Raw genomic sequence first — 17,574 nt, 5'->3', positions numbered from 1 at the left:
CTTAACGATTGTTACTGGGTTGGATGAAATGATTTTTGGGACATATCTAGCTTGCAAGTTGCAGTTTAGCAATTACTAGTCTGCAGCTTAAAACTACCAACCAAATCAGGAGCGCAGTCAAATTAAAGTTACATAAAAAATGTATTTTAGAATTTATCAAACGTACTTGTCATGATGTTTTCATGCAGAAAAAGAACCAAAAATTAATTAATGTATACTTGTGTAGCTTAAAACAAAATTTGTTTCTTCGTTTGTATACTCAGGAGAAACCAATTTTTTTATTTTTCAGGTATGATAACTTGTTAATAACGAATAACACTTGCTTGAAACTTATTTTGTACTCCCTTAAAATTAAAACCACATATTTTACACCCCACGCTGCCACTGTAGATCTTAAAACAAAAAATTAAATAAAAACTAATCAAATAAATTATTTGCAAAAATTATTTAACACTTTAGAATCAAAAAATTTTTGACATATAGTATTATCACTTTGATTTAGTCTACCCTATGATAAAAAACTTTTCATGAGAACTTACTTAAGAATCACTATTTTTGTTTGCAAATCTACAAAAAATATTTATTTACAAACCATTATTAATTAACTATTCATAAACAAATTTAATTGTTTATTTATTAATAAATAATGCTTGTTCATTTATAAATAAAGATTGTTATTTATAAAAAATATTCATTATTATTATAAATAATAAACTTACTATTATCGACAATATAATAGTTTGGCGTGGCCCGGGTTGCCCGGGTAATAACAGTCTTTGCACAAAAAAATATTTTTCTATTTAACATTTAAAAACAGTTACCATACTAACTTTCAAGTTCATATCATGAAAAAAGAGAGTTCTGCAGTTTAACTAAATTAAGAGAAAAATTAAATCAACTGTTAGCATTTTCAAACTTTTTCAAACAACTGTAACTTTCCAATTTCACATCATGAGGAAAATGTTTTGTGCAAGTCAAATAAATTGAACAACTATAAAAGTTTTAAATGTAAATGCAAAATAATTAGCAAGTAATAGCTAAATTAAGTATGTTTTGCTACGATTACTGTAAAAAGATGATCTGGTAATGATACAAATAATACAAATTGAGAAAACAAAATACAATTTTAAATCTGTTGAATAAATAATAAAAGCTTTTGCATAGAAGTGTGTGTGTATAAAAAAGGTTACTGTCCCACCAGAAGCTATCCATCAAAACTGAATACGACGATATGCTGGTACCTTTCAATACTAGTACAAATGTAAAAATGAGATATTGCACGGTCTTTGTCTGACCGAACGGAGAGAGAATGTCGAGGCTCTTCCTACATAAATAACATGATTGTCAGCGTGAGAAGAATTGGCTTGACCCCAGATATATTAATTGAACCTTACGAAAAATATTTCTTAACAGGGGCATCGTAATGTGTCGGCGTATTGCTAAAATATTTAGCGTGTGCGTATGGTACACAGAAAATGATCAAGATGCCTTATGTAGCTCAGTGGTGGAGCACTTGCTATAAATCTTGCATGCAGATGCATCTGTTGTGAGTTCAAGTTCATCACAAGACGGAATTTAATTAAAAGATTTTAATAGCTATAGCTAGAATGACACACCTACGACCAACTTTGAGAAATATATACTGTATATGTATATAGATGTGACAAAGAAGGCTTCATCATATTTTTAGTTATAATGACAATGATTGTAAATTCTCATTCATAACTCAGCCAGAGAACCTAACACATGCATGCGCAAGAGTTGATAGGGGATATCAGAGCAATGTTTGTGTCAGACCTGCAGTGAACAAGGAGAGGCCTGTTACTTGTATGATTGATAGTAGTTGTCACTAGCCGGTGGAAGGACACAAAAACTTCAATATCAGGAACTCCATGGTCTGGCCAAGCTAGGTAGTTGAAATGCGGGATGATTCTTGATTTGCCATTCTGAAGAAGTAAGAATAAATATTGTTTGAGCTGTGGCAATAACTATGGTAATCTTTTTTATAAATATTGAAGTTATATTAATAAAAAGTATGTCATACAGTGTGATATTCCCTTTAAATTCACAAATGTGTTTCATTTTTTATTCTAGTTTTTGCTAATGATATTACTCAAAGGAAAAATAATTATTTTACACCAACATAACTAAAATCTTAAGAGCTACTGAATAAAACCTACTAACCAAGGTAACTTTTAGTTGGTTCATAGAGAAGTCTGAGTAGGTCTCACTCGCTTTTAGTTCCACTTGAAACTCTCCAAAGACTTTGACATGACCTTTACACAGTGGCCAATACTGCTTGCATTTCATCTACAATTATTAACACTTTATAGTGGATGTATGACTTGAAAGCATACAAATGAGCACCGCATAGAAAGGCTCTTGCGACTAGAAATAACATTTTTTGTTAATTCTAGCAGTCTAGTGTAAGTGGTTTTTCTGTGTGTACTGCACCAAATGTGTGAGTCCATAAACTAGTGGCTACTCTCTTTATGTTTTTATTAGCAACGAAAGCATTTCACATAATTGTTCAAGAACAAATTTGAATTTAGTTCAATCAAGCTGACAAATGAAATTTAGTTGCTGTTGGTATATGAAGTTTCTTTGGAGCAACCTAATTTGGCCTTCCAACATTTAACAAAAGTTTCATTATATCAGCTTCTGAAGTATTGACCGACTTTTTCATTCTGGTTAAACATGAAAAAACAACGGCTTTACTCTCTGCAACACCCATTCAAAGTAGTCCCTTTTTTATTTCATATACCTGCATCATACATTCAGCAATTTAAAATAAAGTACAAATTTTTGTACCTTTGTTTGTTCTATTGCTCGAGTAACCATGACAATAGCACTTGGTTGCTGCTGCCATATCATTAGCCAGAAATCATTAACGACAGTATCGGTAAACGGTCCTAAAAATGGGAGAAAAATGATAAAGATAACAATTTACATTTAGTATACAGTAGTTTCACTACCTTTTCAACTTTGGTTTCTATTTAATGCTAAAATAAACCTTCAGCCATTGTTAATCTTTTGTTAGTAATGTCCTCATCCTATTTAGTGTCAGATTAATAATAGCTTTGAAAGTTCTTTGAGCCTTGAAAACTAACCCTGCTAAGAGTTTATAATTATTTTAAATAGAAACAATGTTTATAATAGAATGGAGGCTTTTCAAAACTAATAAGAACATACTACAATAAAACATACACTTTTCTATGTAGTTATAAAAAGGCTACCAATAGTAAAAAGTTTGATTATATAGATGAACCAGTTGGATGCCTGGCGTTGCCTGAGTGTTACAAATCAGTCTATAAACAATGAGGGGTACTGTAGTTGCCTGCAACTTACTGTTAGCCTGGTATATCACTAATGGATAATTTGAGTAAACTTACTGGTAAGAGCTAACAACTTGCTCTCACGATTGAGCATGCATAAAATTACGCTACCGCCCTCCATGACATTGCGTCATTTCGTTGCGTTGTAACGAAGAGCGATAGTGTATTTGCACCCATATAACGGCATATGTCGCCTAAAAAATCATTAAGCCTATGTGGCTTATTTTGTAAGGCTTTGAACTGGCCAACGAGAGGGTCGGATATCAAACTCTCTGCAATACAGATTCTTTATTCCAAGATATTAATAGCTATAGCTGGACATAAACAGATACAGATACATACACACAGGCACACAGAAAAACTTATATGCAGACTGTGCAAAGCTGCACCTGAGACCATCCAACACATCATCAGTGGATGCAAGCAGCTAGCAGGAAACGAATACACTGAGCGGCATAATAATTTCGCAGGTGTTGTGTATAGAAGTCTATGTGACGAGTATGGCCTTAATAAGCCGCAACACTAGTGGGAAACTCCTGGTAAGGTCAATGAAAATGACCAGGCTAAGATCCTCTGGGACTTCTACATCCAGACTGACAAGCATGTTCTGGCAAACCAACCAGATATAGTGGTGGTGGACAAGAAGAACAAGAGAGCCACTATAATAGATATAGCAGTACCCAATGACTACAATATAGCCAGCAAAAAAAAAGAAAAGGTAGAGAAATATCTCCTTGTTGTAAAAGAGATTGAAAAATGCTGGGATGTAAGAACAACTGTAACCCCAGTGGTCATTGGGACACTGGGCGCACTAACACCAGCGCATAAAATGTGGCTTGCCCAAATACCAACAGCCATCAACTCAGGTGAGTTGCAGAAAAGTGCGCTATTGGGAACAGCTAAGATCTTGATGCGAGTGCTCAAACTCCCAGGTCTCTGGTAGGAGACTCGAGTTAGAGCAGAAACTACCAGCCATACGGGTTAACTGGGGTGAGGAAACAATTTATATATATATATATATATATTAGAGCTGCACAACGATTATAAAAATTTATCGCGATTAATAACTGGTCTGAATCAGTTAATCTTCGATTAATCTTAGAATTAATCTAGCAAGAACCTGCATATTCAAAAACAAATCATACAGCTACATATAGATTAATTATATTTTCGGCAATTGTTAGCAGTAGTACATGTTATGTACAATGTAGATAAGTTACCATGTAATAATTATTATGAGTATGAAAACTGTTTATGAAAGTCTATAATTAAGTCAGCCAAGAGTTGAGGCAGCACAGCTTATTCACATTATCTGAATAAAGAGATGGCCTCTTCCTACATACAATATTGCCAGCTATAGAGAACAGCTGCTCACAGGGGACAGTAGTGCCAGTAGTCAGTAGTACTAGTTGTTGTCTAGCTGGTGATGATTTCTGCGCGGTAGGATGAGAATTAGTTAAAATATATCTTAATGATGATGTGCTGTGGTGGTAAGCAAATTCTTTCTGGCATATACTGCACTTCGCTTTCTTGTTTACGCTTTCAACAACTTACACAAATGTGCTACCTAGGATGGAAGACATTTTCCTGCTTTCATATTCCAATAAAGTGTCAATCTTATATTACTAATATTCTGAAGCTGAAATATGATTGTGATTTTTTTGAAAAATGAAAATAGATGTATAATTTACTTGAGAAAGTTTTTAAAAATAAACAAAAATAAACTGTAAGATACGTTTTAAATAATCCTGAAATCACTTTTGTTGCTATATTACCTAAAAACATGTCCAAACAACTAACAACATGGCTGCTTACAGCTAGATCGGCACGGCGCTTGTGCATTGTCTTGGCCTGTATTGTATAAACAAGTTTAATGTTAGCCACTCAATGTTAGCCATCAACCACTCAATGTGTTTTCATAGTTGAGTGCAAAATAATTGTGGTTTAATTTATTGGTAAGAAAGTTTTGCTTGTCATAATATTTATTTGTTAGTAAATTACATGGTAGTAACCTGCTACGTTAGTATTAATAGCGTATGGTACTAAACAGTACAAAGGAAAGGAACCACATCAAGATCATCACCTCGGTTGCATTTTAATTGAAGATTAATTGGCCCAACTCAGTTAATCGTTTATTTGTATTGGTCAAGTTAATCGTTTAATTAATGCGATCATTGTGCAGCTCTAATATATATATATATATATATATATATATATATATATATATATATATATATATATATATATATATATATATATATAAGCTGCCAGATAGTGCTCAATGAGTGGTCAGAGCTTAAATATAAAATTTATTCATGTAAAACCTTAGATAAAAAACAACTTCATTACTATTAGTTTCATGTCTGTTACACAGACAATCATCAGATAAAATTGTTTTGGTCCAACTGAGTTATATATGTAAGAGAGGTGTAATTACTATAACGACTGATAGCTATGTAATTGCATTTCGTAGTGTGTATTTAGTAGAATGTCGGCATGCGGAAGCTAGCTCGTTACGCTTGTTGAGTGAGCTCATTTCTGGTTTTGTGAGGATGATGTACTTTTCTGATATGCACAGGTTACAACGCTTGGTGGCTGGGTCGTATGGCCTTGCGTGTTGAACGATTTTCCATTTAATTGTATACGGTGTGTTCAGGCCTTTTAGCTGCCAGATGTAGTTACTAAGCTCTGTGGCAGATTGCTTGGACAAGCAATATATATATATATATATATATATATATATATATATATATATATATATATATATATATATATATGGTAATGCAGATAATGTAGTAATGCAGATGCTCAGATATATGTAGCTGCACTTCAAGAAACAAGTCTGTCTATTCTTACAAAAGCTTGAAATAGATAACACTGATACCTAAATTTAGGTGTTATGCTAGCTTTAGTAAACACACCGTTCAAAGCTACGTGTAGAACGATGGTAGTTGTTGCTGTAAACGACTTATTGAGTACTAGAATATGTTATTAAGTCTTTCTGTAAACAACAGTACATTATAAAGTAATTATAAAACTGTATATAGACTATCATGCATTTCTTTCAAAAATACTGACAAGATATGCAGTCTAGCTCCAATTCATAAATACTTTTACATAGAGAAAAATAAATTTCTACATAAGTTTACTGACTTTTTATTGTATCAAAAAGGTTATTTTGGCGAAAATTTCAACATCTCTACTCAAAATGCTGCCGGAAATCTACTTGCAAGAGTACGCTTGTTGGTAATTGTAAACCCAAAATGTTGGAATAGCACATGTACCAACATGGACTATCTTACGCTTGTCTACTTGTAAATTGATGTTGAATTAGTGGTTAAGCATTTTTATTGTAAGAGAAACGTTATGATGTGGTTGAATGTATTATCATAGCAGTTAATTATCAACCTTATATATAAATCTCAGTGCCTGTCTGTGATTTGGTCTGTCTAGCTATAGCTAATAAAATCTTGGAGTGAAGAATTCATAGCACAGAAGATTTGATCTTGGATCTTTTTTATCACCAGGCAATAAGCTAACTAATCAAGCTATGCGAGATGCATTGGATTCTTTGGGCAATATGAGTAGTTACCTATGTTAAAATATGTATAGTGACTCTGCGTTAGTTACGTTACAGTGCAACGCCACTGAAGCTTGCTTTGACGGCTCTTATTAAGTTTAGCGATACAGATAATACTAGCTTTTTCAAATTAGCCAATGGCAGTGTGACAGGCTAATGGCAAGTGGCAGGCAATTGCATTACCTGACACTGTTTATAAGCTGTTTTAAATACCCGTGCAACCTAGACATTCCGCTAGTATAATATAAAATATAGCCAAGGTGGTAAATACCTTGAGCAGCAATGTACTGTGCCTCTCTGCTATAGCCCTACAACATTTCAATAATTATCAATAGCTTGAATAAACAAACCAAACAATTGATTTGTCATATTTTCAATATTACAAATAAGCATTTGCATATGTACACTTATTCTTACATATCATTGCAATAAGTGTAGCATGAAGCAAGCTAAACTTGCTAAGTCTCCAACAAGCAGAAACTTTTCTTGTTGCTATGATAGAAAAAATTAAATCTTGTGACTTCCAAAAATTGTTTTAATATTATATTTTATTGCAGTTTTGTGGATGATATTACACTTCTTTTTGCTATTTTCCATGTGCTAGCCAAGAGTGAAATAAAATCTGTTTTTATAGGCATGCAAAGACCTTGAATCACTGAACACAAAGTATTTGCAATAGGAGAAAATTTGAAAGATGATCGCAGGGCACAGCGTCATAACATATTTCTAATAAACATTCATATTTAGCTAACCTTCATAATAGATGCGTTTATGAAGTCCGACTCGTTTGGATCAGTTCTCTCCAAGCAAACTCTGTATTTATCAGCTGAAACAATAAAAATTACATAACTTGAAACTATTAATAGTTTTATTCGATTTTTTGACTTGCAAATGTTTTATCGACTGGGAATAAGTTGCATAGTAACAAATTGGAGGTGCGCTATTCTCACACTTACAGTGACATCCTAAATCATCATACTTACATGGATACAGTCCCTTGTATCTACACTTTCCTTTGTTCTCAGCGGTTAAAGCCGCATTCATTGTAGGAGCAGGCACTTGATGCAGCTCCTAAAATATTCTGAGCTGCATATTCAAATATTCCTTGCCCGAGCTGCTGAGCATCATCAGAATAAAAACTGAGCACTACATTCTAGCTTTGTTAAAATTTATAAAAACTGGAATCAAATACCTGATGCTAAAACTGGTACCTGTTTTTCATTTCTCAACTCTCAAACTTCTTATTGTCGAGATATCTTTGGACAATCCCTATAAGTTCATGTGCAAGAAATATGCCCGAATATAGTCTTAGTTTGTGAACTAACCACTGTATACTGTTCTTCAATAAGTTCAATATTAGTTTTGATGTGAAACTCCAGCTCATCAATAGCAATAGCCTTAGTCCTATCTTCACTTCTTGTGGGGTTTTCATACAACATCTCATCATTTGCTTGGTCACCGTCAGCTGTAAAACTATGTTATCAGTCAAGTGCAAAATAAAAAGTAATAGCATAAAAGCAATAGCTAGAATTGTTTGTTTGCCTGGTTCATGTCTTGGTTCAAGGATAAGTGCTGCACACGGTAAGGAATTTGATGCAGATGCTATTGGTTGATTAGGTACTCCACTAGGCGCAGAAACGTCTTCAGATGGTGAACCTTCCCCTTCATCCAGGCAATAAAGTTCTGTAGAAACTTTCACATCCTTCTTACCATTGTTTGCAGAATGTCTTCTATGCCTATAATAAGGTGTTTCGACACACAATTTATAATATTTGTTGATTGCTGAACATTCTTGATATTTTGACATTTCATATACATTCATGATTGTACGTCATAAGCTTGTTGTAGATACTTTCTCCGAAATAATTCCTCATCATTGCATTTATGCTCAATAAGGAGAAAAATTTATAATGGCTAAATTTTCTGGGTTTGCCAACAAATAGCAACAAAGGTGAAATGAGCTAGCAGCTAAGAGTTCATTAACCCTTTGAACCCTGGCCGTTCTTGTCAATGCATGTAGATAACCCTGGGCAATTTGTCCAATGATACAAAGTTTTTAAACTTTTATTAAATATATTTAAATGTCCTCATAATACAATTATATTTGGTAAAACCTAATGAAATAGTCAAACACCACACAGCGAATCTCATAAAAAACATGATTTCACTATTATTTTGGCTAAAAGTTTGTATGATGTTAAAAGGCTTGTAAAAACATTTACAGTAGTACCATATTCATCTAGCACATGTTCATCATCCTTTCTTGACTCAAAATACACTGGAAAATTATAGTTAGTATCATAAAGCTCTTCATATGCATTACAATCATTTATGACCTACCAACGAATGAGTCGTATCGTTTTTTTCGTGATGTCGTTTTAATAAAATCTGTTATTATAACGAAGTAAGTAAGTCAAGATATTTGAAGTGTTACAAATGGAAGTGAAATTTTTGGTCTAACATCCCGCGCAATAATTAATTTGATTGGTTTTATGCTGTTACTTAGAAACAGCTTTAGCAAACAGAGCCATATGAATGCCGGCAATACGGATATTAGGGTTTCTGACACACCCTATGTAATGTCGGAATATCGGTCATCAGGGTTCAAAGGGTTAAATATATAAAATTACTAAAACAATTATTTTACGATTTAAACTTGGATGAGTAAAGATTTTATAAAGCGCTTTTAGTGTTATAGACTGAACTAATTTGACGAAGAGGCTATAGCGAGACCAAATTCTGATAGTTTTCATTTTACGTAATTGTCCCTTTTGGGTAGGTTTATATGTGTTTGCTAAGCAACATTGCATTTGTTTTCAATTCAAGTTAAAGCTGTTGAGTTTCTTTTTAGTAAAGTTTTTTTTTGGAGTGACCTTTTTAATTACAATGTGTTCTTACCTCCATATTAAAAAGATGGTTCCACCAATAGCAAGGAGAGCTAGAGTCCCGACTACGCCCCCAGCAATGGCTCCAGTTGAATTTAGTTCAGATGGCGCTAAAAATAAATATTTTATATTGTCATTAAACATGTTTTTTGAGTATTATTGTGCTAGACAAACAAAAAGCTAAACAATTTTTGCACTATTAGTTTTCCATGCCAATTAATTCAGAAGTTAGTTGCAAATAAATATTTTTATACTATGGCTGATGAAAAAAACCAGTTGAAATTTTTATTTTTACTAAAACTGTATCCAGTAAAATGTTTGTTGATTAGTAATTGTGAGTCAATTGTTTCTCAAACCTAAGTAAAGCACAAATTGGTTGATAAGCTGAAACGAGTTTTAGCAGATGTAATTCAACATACCAGTAACTGTTTGTGGTTCAAAGACCATAATGAGTGGTTCATATCCTTCCTGCAATATTAATTTGCATGATGTCCTAAAACTTAAACAATTTCAAAGTAAGTGCTTTTTTGATAAATGATATGATTATATATAGTATAATTTTGCTGAGGTTTTTTAGTTATATGCTGAATACTGAATAAAATAGATTAAATTATTTCTAGAAAAATTTCAACTTGAAGCACTTACCTCCACCAAAACTCGTACTGCCAAATACACGTCATAAGTTGCCCCAAAATTAAGGGAAGGATTTCCTTCGGATCCGTCACCTGCTATAAACTTGTATTCACTTCCAATTTCAGTTGCAGGAATTGTTTTAGCAACATAACAATTTTTGGCTGAGACTTGAGGACAGGTAGCTTCAGTAGAAGATCTTTTTTCTCGAGATTGTTCTGACAGCATAACTAAGTATTCACTGCAAACAATATGCGCTTCAATTTTATAACATTCAAGTTATCGGTTTTACATGTGCAATACTTAGGGAATCAGTAAAGGTGTATGACTTTTAATTCTGCAGTAAAGAGGTGCTCAGCATCAGAATTCTACCCAAGAAATACACCACTTGAACTGAAAGTGTTTTCCGAAACATGAAGGTGTTTTCTAAATTAATGTTTATTTAATGCTAGCTAAAATCAAAATAATTTTGACCTAATTTGGAAACATAATTTGTTTTACAAATTTTTTTAGCTGTACTGGAATGATACCAATTAAAGCGTGTTAAGAAAATGTTTCTTACCTAACATCAACATTTTCCAGCAATACGGGTCCGATGGTTATTGTTACAGTCGGGAGTTTAGCTTTTTTTGGAGGTCGGTTGCATGTTTCTTGTATTTTTCACTGCAATGAATTAGAATACATAAATTGAAAGTAAGTTTATCAGCAGCCAATAGCTAGGTTTCAATGAACAACTATCAACCTACAGAGAATAAAAACATATTGCACGCAGCATCAAAAATGAACAACAGAAGTTGAATTAGTTTTGACAGCAATGGCATATCCTTAGGACAATAAAACTACTAAGGAGTGAAATCGAAAATTTGTACTTAATCTTCAATTAGTAAAATGATACTTTTCATCGAAACAATACAGACAAAAACAAACCAAAGTCCATCTAAACAAGTTAAATGGTTCTTCACACTATTTGTAAACTCTATCTGAATTATAAAATTTTAAAATGTTCCATTGAACTTACATTTTAACTGGGTGTAGCTGTGGGCAGTTGCAGCATTCCCTGGGCCAACTGAGTTTTCAGCCTTGACTGAACAATTAATTTTTGTTGCAGATGGCAACCCAGAAAAATTGCCAAATGCGTTGCCATCTGACAGCATAATCCATTTTTTTGGACTGGTGTAGCAGCTCAACTATAAGAACAAATAGGCATGAGTAAGGGCAGATGACAAATACTCTCAGCATGAAAACGGGAAACAAAATTAAATTACACAGACATGTAGGTTAATCGTACAATAAATTTGTAATGTTTGAGAAAAATTATAGTTCCTGATTGCCTGAAAAGGTATGACTGTAATAATTAGATTTTCAGGTTTTTATGTTATTGTGTTATATACACTATATTGACGCTATTAAGATGCTTTGAGCCATGGACATGCTTTAGATGTATATACAGTCAAAATTTTGAGGCAGCTAGAATACTAATTAATCGATAGGTAAACTTACAGCATAACCTTTGATGATACCATTTGGAACTTCTGGTTGCGTAACATTGATAGAGACGCTATCTGAAGTTGAATGTATAGCAATGATATTTGGCTTTCCAGGCCGATCTAAATACAAATAAAAGGCTATGTATAAGTAACTGTGCAAAAATCCATATGAACTAGATTTAAAACTCTAACATATTATAAACTCTATTCTATTGTTTAAAGTATTGCAAAATATCGTAGACTTTCAAATAATTGCACATGTATCTATAATAAAAGCTAAGTTCAAAAATTAAATACTTTTCAACTATGAACACATATCTCAAGTAGTTTAATAAATAAAATTATCTATGATGCTTTACAACAATGTTTTGCCCTCAGCAGAAGCATATATGCTAAATATTTAAACATTGAGTGTAAAATAGCATAGCTGTGGAACTATTGCAAGCCAATAATACTGACACTGTTTATCAGCCAATCAAATGTTAGCAGTTCTTACTTTATAAACTAAAGTAGTAACATTTTATTTTATTACATACAATAAACATCTAGCTTAATTGACAGTGTGTAGAGCTCCTCCAAGATTGTTTAGGAACATTTTTTAAATATGTACATATTGTTCTACTTGTTTGCTAAATATGGTTTCTGAAAACTTGCCTATTCAGTTGCAAAATGAATGAAGTTGTATAAGTGCATGCATGAGAAGAGAAGCTGACCTGTTTCACTTGTGAGAATATATTGGATGCTTTCTTTCTTTAGGTTGGCATTGTTGACAGCTGTTATTACCACCGAATAGTTAGTAAATCCTTGCAAATCATGAATGACGATAATTCCATAAGTCTCAGTAGTATCATTGTAAGCTAGTGATCCATCACGGCTAACAGTGATGACATAGTAGGTGATGCTATCACAATAGGGATTTGACTCCTAAAATTTAAGTCCAAATCACAAAAATAAATTATATTGTAGTAAAAAACAATCAGCTTCTGCAAACAAACTTTCTTTAATAAGAAATAAACCAAATTTGTTGCAATGTGACAGGTTTTACTGCAGAAAACCTATTGGTGTGTGTAAACAGCAAAATAACATGTTTCTTGGTGAAAAACATTAAAAACTATCTATTTAACTTTAAATCATTTTCTAAAAACTTTTACCAACTCAAAATATTTCATGCGTAACAGAAAACTTGAAACAGTAATTTGTTACCTCAAAAGAAATGTTGAGAGAAGCTGATGAGTTTCGAAATGGAATAACGTTAAACCTTGGAATTTCTGGACCTGAAATAATTATGGAATAATTGATGCGGGGATTGCTAAAGCAAAATAAATGGTTGGAGTTGGTGTGCTAAATGATCAGACAAGCAAAGACGTAGGTGTCCAAATATTGTGAAGGATATATGCTTGTAAAAATATTATGGAATAAAAACCTTGTGATAATATTATATAAGAGTGAACTCGCTAAAATTTTAAGATTGCTTTAATCAATTCCTATCAGCAAATGTTAGAACATAAAATAAAGGTGCTTACAAATTTTTAAAAGTGCTCTCAAACAATTTTTCTCTGTGATCACCAAATTTATTTTATTGCTTTAAGGAATTTTAAGTAACAAAAAAGTTTATTGGAAGTTTCAGTTTAAACAAATATGATTGTGTTTTTATCTTAGATAACCTTGTGAATGTACCCATTAGAAAAGTTTACTATCTAAAAGTGCACAACAGTGACTCGTTCTCTTTGTTACAAAAATGTATGGGTTACAAATTATTGTATGGACAAGTCTGCAGTGAACCGCTGTATATTCTTCAAGGGTAAACTTTATACCCGTGAAAAGAACATGACCATGGCTTTAACAATTATCTTATTATTTCTTTATCAGGCTATAATAAGGATGACAATGTAAAAATCTTAACTAAATATAAAGGTTGTGTGTAAGAAAAATAGTGCAAATCTATGCTGAATACAAGCAAAGCCTTGCTATACATAGGTGTAACACTAACTACATATGGTTATCTATCAACAATCTGTTTAGAAACCGAGCATGATATAGCTGATCAGTAATATTACCAATTTAAAAATCGGCATAGAAAAGTGTATACCAATCTTGATTGAACGTAATTTAAACAAGATTGTAAATTGAAATAATTTTACATACAGACTCAAGAATACTTAAGTTGTAATGCATTGAATGTATTGCTTTATCTTTTTAGTAATGTCAATAAATTTCTTCGCACCCAAACAAATTTTTAAGCATTCCAAATGCTGAAATGCTGCAATTTTCATACTGGGGTGCTTTTTACCCTGCCTATTGCCTCAAAACTATTCAGAAACACCTGGTTATGATACAGCAAAATAAAATTAAACAAATTGATACAATGTGAAATTTTAACATGTTCCCTTTATTTACTTGTGCAAACTGTTATCAAATGTTCTTACATTAACCACTTTTGTCAAATTTACAGCTTTTAACACTTTGATAACTTGATTGGCTGTTTTACGTAACTTTGCACATTTACCTGAAGGCAAGATCATTAGTGTTACAGATAAAAGAACTCATTGATGTTTTTACAGTACATACAATCTTACATATGCTTACATTAGTTAAAATCATATGTCAAAACTATTGAAAGGGCTTATGCAATGTTTTTTATTCAGTAAACAGCCATTGCGCAACAGATAATGAATAGTTTTCAACTTCATTCTATAACTGCATCAAATGACCTCTATTTATTTAGGTAATTACATCACCTAACAAAAAGTCTGTTGAGCATAAAACTCTCTAATTGGTACATGCATGTGAAGTATACAAGCATTTCTTGTAGTGTACAAATCTCTACTTCATAAACTGTTACATGTAGATAAATTATATTTACCAGCGCAAAGGGTCTTGTTTGATGCAGACGTTTCACCATTTCCAGCACTGTTAGTAGCACGTACTGTACAGGTAACATCAGTGTATGGTTGATAACCACAGAATGGATAGCTCATTTGTTCATTAGCAGCCATAACAAACCCATTAGTTCCACATTTGTACTGAAATTAGTGCAAAAGTGTATTTAAATTATTATCAACAAAATATTGTTGTTGCTACGGTGTAATTTCTCAATAAAAATATGACGCTTCAAAATGAAGGTAACTTTACTAAATTTACAACAGTTGGACAGAACTACTGGTCAGAAATATTTTGGACAGTAAGGTTAAGTAAATAAAAATTTGTTATTGCTGTTTTATTTTTGAGAATTCAAAAATTCAAATGCTTTTAAGTTGCTGACAAATTTACCATATCTACCAGTTGAAATTGCAAACATAAACTTTGTTTTAGGATACAGCTTAAATTTCCAGAAAATTTTAAAAGAAAAATGATGAAGAGGTAGATGGAAATTATTTTGTGGTGTATTTATACTTTTATTACTGTCAAGCTTTAATTGATGACATAAACATGTTGATAACAAAATGTATAAAATATAAAGAATAGCTTAACATAAACTGGTCACATTAACATGCTAAGTAAGGTTAAAACAAAAATGCAGAGACCTGTCAAAGAAATATAATATAAACCAAATGCGCTTACTCACTTCATATGATGATATGTTACCTCCGGGGTATGTCGGGCTAGACCAAGATACTGTTACACAGCTAGAGTTGGTTGCCATGACAAATATATCACCAGAGACAAACTGTGGACCTGGAAATTTAAACAAATTAGAGAGAGAGAGAGACATACTTAGCAAATGTTACCGTGACTAAGCAATGCGATGATCGATCTTCGAGACAAGGAATATTTTATCAAAGCCGTTAATATAAATTTCAAAAAGCTATATAAATTAAGTTTTACCATATGTACAATAACTATCCACATGTAAAAAAATAACAGTTTACAAATTCACCATATTTTTAAGAATTAAAGAATTCTAGAGGTTTAAAAATAGAAATTATAGTCTGAAAAACGCTAAATAATCTAAAAAACTATGACCAACCGCTTAGGTTTTTTAAAAACCACACAACAGGTAATTATGAATATTTTAGGCCTTCTACTATGCTTTATTTTGGCAGGCCACTGCAGAAAGACTCCTTATGACTCCTACAGACTAACTAGTCACTGGTAACACTCATTGTTTACATAAAAAGTATTGATTTTCTAAAAATATATCGTCATAAGCCTAGTAATGAATTAGGTCCTATGTTTCATAGCACATGGTTAACTACTAGAATACATCAAAGTCTAGTTTTTTTATAGCAAAAACTAACTATTTACGCTCCTTTAAAATAAGCTAAAAATGCAACTGCATTATGTATTATAGCAGGCAGGCATTTAGTAGTTGGTCCAATTGCAATGATTATACTGTTAAAAGCAGCTAAGCTTAACATGTTCATTGCAAGTTTTACCCCCATACATACCTAACCATTAACAACCAGTATTTTTAAATATGGAATAGTGTTAAAAGGACATTATTTTTGAGTGTGTGTAAGCACTCATCATATTTGTGTATTAAGTGAGTTTGTGGAAAATTGATTGGGAGACCTAAAATTTACAGAGAGTTGATCGAATTGCTACATAGTCAGAATTTATAAAAGAATTGATTGTGAATCAACAAGAGCAGCCAAGCAAATTAAATGAGGGTTAACTTTTGAATTCAATCAAAAAATACTTTCTGTTACTTTCTACCTTTTGTTAGTTTCTGACACACCCATTTTAAATATTATAATATAAAATTCATTATTGCCGGTGAGCGATTCATTTTACATTATCATAACCTCTCGTTTTCAACTCTAAAAACCTAATGTCTGCCTTCTTTGAACTAATTGAGATCTTTAAATGCAGAAAGTTTGGCAGAAAGTTTTAAATGCTAACTCAACCGTGCAGCGTGAATAGCTAATGTAAATAATTTAACATTTATAAACATTACTAGAGTATGACTAAACATAGACTAAGATAATTGGTGTGGATAGTTATTGTGGTTACAATTCAAGTGACCATTTCAGTAAAAACTTACTCAGTGCATCAGATCTGCCTTGAATGAAAACCCAATTTGAGTTGCCAGCATTGTTCCTTGCTCTAACACCGAAGTCATATGATACGTCTCCATCCAAGTAGAAAGAACCAGTTAATTCCTGCTGCCATGGTGATACATTCCCTGGAGTTATATCATATCTGTATTGTGGTTGTTCGTTACAGTTTATGTTGTTTGGTGCCTAAAATAGTAAACACACTGATAAGTAAAACTTTTATTAGATTTACTTCATTTTATGTGTTTATTACTTGTTTTTAAACTTAGTTTCTGTTTGTATATCCTAGATAATCTCCTTTTACCATGTGGATATTTTATTAAAAAACCTGATATTACTAGTTCAGTTAGTTATTCAGTAGTCTACAAGTCTTTAGCACTTTAGAAACTTGAGATTTTTCAGTATGACCTCTTGATGTTTTAGACTTATATAACTTACTTTAGACATTGTTACATATTTAAATACTCTTGTTGTGTCATATGTACAATGTCAACAATAATTATAATTCAAGCTAAAAACCATTTCCTCATCTGTGCTCGTTCTTGTCTCACCTGTTCATTATTTTCATTTCAACACAACAGGCTGTAATATGCAATATGCTTGCTCACTTTTCATACATCACTATAAGTACATTTACATTCAAACTATGGAATATTGTTG

The 17,574-nt window shown here is 32.3% G+C and overlaps 1 protein-coding gene across 1 annotated transcript; it reads right to left on the bottom strand.

Moving 5' to 3' along the window:
- Nucleotides 1-1,739: 1,739 nt before the first annotated feature.
- On the bottom strand, nucleotides 1,740-17,361 carry LOC137400535 (receptor-type tyrosine-protein phosphatase eta-like). Its single transcript, XM_068086861.1, has 18 exons — nucleotides 17,353-17,361; nucleotides 16,902-17,100; nucleotides 13,121-13,191; nucleotides 12,631-12,841; nucleotides 11,931-12,037; nucleotides 11,449-11,617; nucleotides 11,358-11,367; nucleotides 10,446-10,671; nucleotides 10,220-10,268; nucleotides 9,814-9,910; nucleotides 8,496-8,651; nucleotides 8,241-8,388; nucleotides 7,899-7,986; nucleotides 7,668-7,741; nucleotides 7,187-7,223; nucleotides 2,812-2,912; nucleotides 2,185-2,310; nucleotides 1,740-1,946 (listed from the first exon to the last, which is right to left on the bottom strand). The coding sequence occupies exons 1-18, from the start codon at nucleotides 17,359-17,361 to the stop codon at nucleotides 1,740-1,742; spliced, it is 2,085 nt and encodes a 694-aa protein (XP_067942962.1).
- Nucleotides 17,362-17,574: the final 213 nt, after the last annotated feature.

This window comes from Watersipora subatra, chromosome 7 (genome assembly GCF_963576615.1).
Source record: "Watersipora subatra chromosome 7, tzWatSuba1.1, whole genome shotgun sequence".
Classification (NCBI taxonomy): domain Eukaryota; kingdom Metazoa; phylum Bryozoa; class Gymnolaemata; order Cheilostomatida; family Watersiporidae; genus Watersipora; species Watersipora subatra.
This window is presented reverse-complemented; position numbering and strand designations above follow the sequence as displayed.

Coding starts and splice junctions, on each gene's coding strand:
- LOC137400535 (XM_068086861.1), bottom strand. Junction 12,038..12,630: donor TATTCTCACAAGTGAAACAG/GTCAGCTTCTCT, acceptor ATTTGTATTTAG/ATCGGCCTGGAAAGCCAAAT. Junction 7,742..7,898: donor ATACAAGGGACTGTATCCAT/GTAAGTATGATG, acceptor TTATTGTTTCAG/CTGATAAATACAGAGTTTGC.